This window comes from Mus pahari, chromosome 20, assembly GCF_900095145.1.
Source record: "Mus pahari chromosome 20, PAHARI_EIJ_v1.1, whole genome shotgun sequence".
NCBI lineage: Eukaryota > Metazoa > Chordata > Mammalia > Rodentia > Muridae > Mus > Mus pahari.
Genome location: NC_034609.1, coordinates 29,448,742 through 29,452,835, shown reverse-complemented (window position 1 = coordinate 29,452,835; position 4,094 = coordinate 29,448,742). Strand labels below are relative to the sequence as shown.

Sequence of the window (4,094 nt, the reverse complement as noted above, 5' to 3'; positions counted from 1 at the left end):
TGTGTGTGTGTGTGTGTACACGCGCGTGTGTGTGTGTTTCTCTATGTAGTTTTGGATATCCTAGAACTGGCTATGTCGATAAACTGGACTCAAATTCACAAAGATATTCCTGCTTCTACCTGGGATTAAGATGTGCACCACCATTCCTAGCTCTTATTCCTAATTTTTTGTTGCTGTTGTTTTAATAAAAACACAGGTTCTTGTGTCCCACTTAATCTCCCTTTGTAAATTTCTCATTTACCCTTTATAAGTACTATTAACTTTCAGAACAGATTACTGTATGAGAAAGATCCAGGGTAACCGATGACAAACACCATCTTAAGACTACAAGAGATCTTTAAAGCACACCCACAAATTAAAGCTAGTATTAACACCCCAGACTGAGCAGGTACCGGTTAACATTAGCCCCACTGACTCTACCATCAAAGTACCATCCTAGCAGCGAAAGTCAGCACCTAGACAGTACACCTGCCAAAAATGAAGGTCTAATTGGTCCAAGTCCATAGTTCCCGGAAAGTATCTAAATGCACAAGCCTTGCTTTTTGGCTTCTGTAGTTCTGCTTTAGGCTGCCTGTCTTTGTTAACAGAAGCATGTCAACCCAGAACATGCTTGGGGTTTTTGTTGTTGTTGTTTTAAGATTTATTTATTTATTATATGTAAGAACACTGTAGCCGTCTTCAGACACTCCAGAAAAGGGAGTCAGATCTTGTTAAGGATGGTTGTGAGCCACCATGTGGTTGCTGGGATTTGAACTCTGCACCTTTGGAAGAGCAGAGGGGTGCTCTTACCTGCTGAGCCATCTCACCAGCCCTGTTGTTGTTGTTTTGGTTTTTCGACACAGGGTTTCTCTGTGTAGCCCTGGCTGCCCAGGAACTCACTCTGTAGACCAGTCTGGCCTCGAACTCAGAAATCCGCCTGCCTCTGCCTCCCAAGTGCTGGGATTAAAGGCGTGCGCCACCACTGCCTGGACAGAACATAGTTTTTATGCGAAAAACTCAACCTGAGAAAGGCCCAGGGCTACACTAGGATCCCAAACATCAAGTGCAGTTGCTGGCTGGCTAATAAAGACTTTCCATTGGCTTAAATTCCTATCTGGATGTCCTCTCTGGTGAATACCCCACAACAGTCTAAAAGGGATGACCTGGTGGCTGAAGACAGTGAGAAGAATCATAGGAAACTGGCACACTTAGAATATATTGTTGTAACAGCAAGACACTGGAGAATCCCAGTAGGGAGCTGATGATGCCATTCTGATATAGTCAGCTAGAGTTCCTGACAGAAAAATGTCCTGGCAGAAAAGCAAGTGGCAAAGCAGCCTTGAGGTGGAATGGCCTGGGGTGAGACAGACATAGACAGGTCACATTTACATATGCATGTACTTATTCGTGTGCGCAGGAAGGAGTATAAACACTCCCCCATCTTGGGGTTCCCACCTCAGGTGTATGACTCCAGAGCATTTTGATCTCTAGTCTGTACAGATCTGTAATACTAAAATGTATTTTGGACAAGGTCTCAAAATCAGACCATGGATTCCTAATCCTCTGTCGAAATGATGAAGTTACAGGCGTACATTACTACCTCTGACCCAGTAATACTGAAATTTATTACTTGTTTTATTTTTTTTATAATTTATTTTTATTTTATGTGTATTAGTATTTTGCTGAATGTATGTCTGTGTGAAGGTGTCAGATCTTGGAGTTACAGACAATAGCATGTGGGTGCTAGGAATTGAACTCGGGCCCTGTAGAAGAGCGGTCAATGCTCTTAACCACTGAGCCATCTCTGCAGCCCTAGTTTGTTTTAAGACAGGATTTCACTCACTATGTAGGTCTGGCTGGCCTAGAATTCATAATGCAGATCAGGCTAGCCTAGAACCCACAGAGATCCTTCTGTTCCCAAGTGCTGGGATTAAAGGTGTGCACCATCATGCCTAACTCTGAATTTTCATAACACAAAATAAAATATAAATTTAAAATAAACATACTACACAACTGTAATTCTAGCACTTAAAAGGTAGAGCCAGGAGTATCAGGAGTATGAAGTCATCCTCCACTACACAGCAGGTTCAAGGACAGCCTAAGAAAACATGCAAGACCTCTAGACCCTTAAGGATTACAATGCTTATCAAAGAATAATCTGTCCCATCAATAAAGCAGCAAGGAATCTCAATGCATCATAGCTTCGTCTGCCCCACAGAGCTTAAGGTGTGTAAAGTATTTACTGGTGCTTTATCTCTGCTGAGCCACAATCTAACTCTATGAATTAGGTAAAACTAGGCTTATGATTCTCATTTCACTATTAAGAAACTACTACGTGTCTGAGGTGTGTCCAGTACTAAAGTAACCCTCACTCCTGGGCCCCTAAAGTCCTACCTACACTGCGACACACAGACATTTCTTTGCTTTCAAGTCTATCAGAGAAAGACATCTGTAGCCTGCTTTACAACTGATTTATTATTAGTTTATTTATTTATTATTTGATGCTGAGGACCAAACCTTTCCAATATGTTAGGCAAGCAATCTACCAATGAAATGCACCTCTGACCCTCGGACATGGCTCTTGTCACTGCATCTGAAGAGAAGTGACTAAAGGAGCACGTGATTTGTGCAATTACATAATACAACAGGGAAGGATCCTGGGTAGGGGAGGTGACAGACCTGCTTGAGCCAGCTGGGCACACACAAGAATCCCCAGGCCAGTGCTGCACTCACCGTTTACAACTCGCTTGCACTGGAGCATCTTAAGGTCAATCAGCTCCTGCAGAGGAATCAGTCGGAAGACACTTGTCAGTCTTGGATGCAGATGGAAGGTCTTCATCACATTCCCGGTAACCACACTACTGACAACAAGTCATGGCTTTGGGGACTTAAGCCCTGGGTGAGCTACGGTGAGTCTGCTGTTTTCTCCAGGACCCTGGAGGAATTTGGAGCTGTCCGAGGATAAGCCATTCAGAGTGCTGAAAGGAGAAAGATCCAGGATCCAGACAGACCCTGAGACAATATCCCTAGGACTAGACTCAGTTCAAGCTCCAGCACTGCAATTACGAGACAAAGGACAGGCCGTGAAGGGCTCCAGGGAACAGACGGGGCAAAATTAGAACTAGAGAGTAAAAGCCCAGAGAGGAAGATCTGAGACAAACATGGGAAAGAAAAATCTACTCAGCTCACTGTATGTAAACAAAGCGGTGAGCCTCACACCTGGGTAAGATATTCTAGCAGACTCGGGACAGAGAGAGAAAAAAGAGATTTCTTCAAGCTAAGCACTATAAGTGGAGGGAAATGTGATGCCTGCTGATGGGTAACTCTTGGTTGGATCTAACACAGTTCTGCTTTGTCCAGTGAGTATTTAAGCAGATGTCAAAAACAAGTCTGACACTCACGGCCATGGACTCTGGCATCCCAACAAAGAAAGTAAAGGACTATCATACAAGACAGTCAGCCCCACACTCTCCTCTTACGAGCTTAAACAAACCACAACCTCAGCCTGGTAGGTACCATTGCATGTATAGCAGTGCTGTGGGGATGACCAAAGAAAGGACCTGATGACCTCTGTGTGGCTTCTCTCAATATAATCAACATGTACGTGAACATGTTCCATAGCTGTCTGTCTGTCATGTCTTCCTTTCTCCCTTCCCTCCTTGTTTGTTTGGTTTTTGGAGACAGGGTTTCCCTGTGTTACCCTGGTTGTCCTGGAACGCACTCTGTAGACCTGGCTGGCCTTGCACTCAGAGATCTGCCTGCCTCTGTCCCAAGTCCTGGGATTAAAGGCATGTGCCACCACAATCCAGCTCTGTTCTATGTACTTCTGCGTCTATTCTTTCTTTATAACATTCAAATCATCCAAAGTCTAATATTCGGTCCTGGACAAACAACCACAGTCAAGTTTGGGTAATCCTGCGGTGCCCCAAGGGGTGGACAATGTCCAATAGGCAAAAAGACAGTGAACATCTGAGAAAGCATTCAGTGTGTTTATATGCTGTATGAGTGAGTGCACATGTATGTGCAGAAGCACACGTCCATGAAGTTGTGTGTGAAGGGCAGAGATTAATGTGAAATGCCTTCCTCAACTGCTCTCCACCTTATTTTTTTTTTTT

General features: G+C 43.9%; 1 protein-coding gene across 5 annotated transcripts in view; it reads right to left on the bottom strand.

The window, feature by feature from the left end:
- The window catches only part of Dus2 (dihydrouridine synthase 2), a 41,962-nt gene that overhangs the window by 25,830 nt on the left and 12,038 nt on the right, over positions 1-4,094 (bottom strand). For 4 of the 5 annotated variants that reach the window (XM_021220055.1, XM_021220053.1, XM_029532647.1 and 1 more), the window contains exon 3: positions 2,713-2,758. The exons of the other annotated variant lie outside the window; for it this stretch is intronic. Coding sequence is in view for 3 of the 4 variants with exons in the window: in XM_021220053.1 (XP_021075712.1) it covers positions 2,713-2,758 (46 nt within the window). In the remaining variant the exon portion in view is untranslated. The remainder of the gene's footprint in view (positions 1-2,712; positions 2,759-4,094) is intronic. 5 annotated transcript variants of the gene reach the window in all.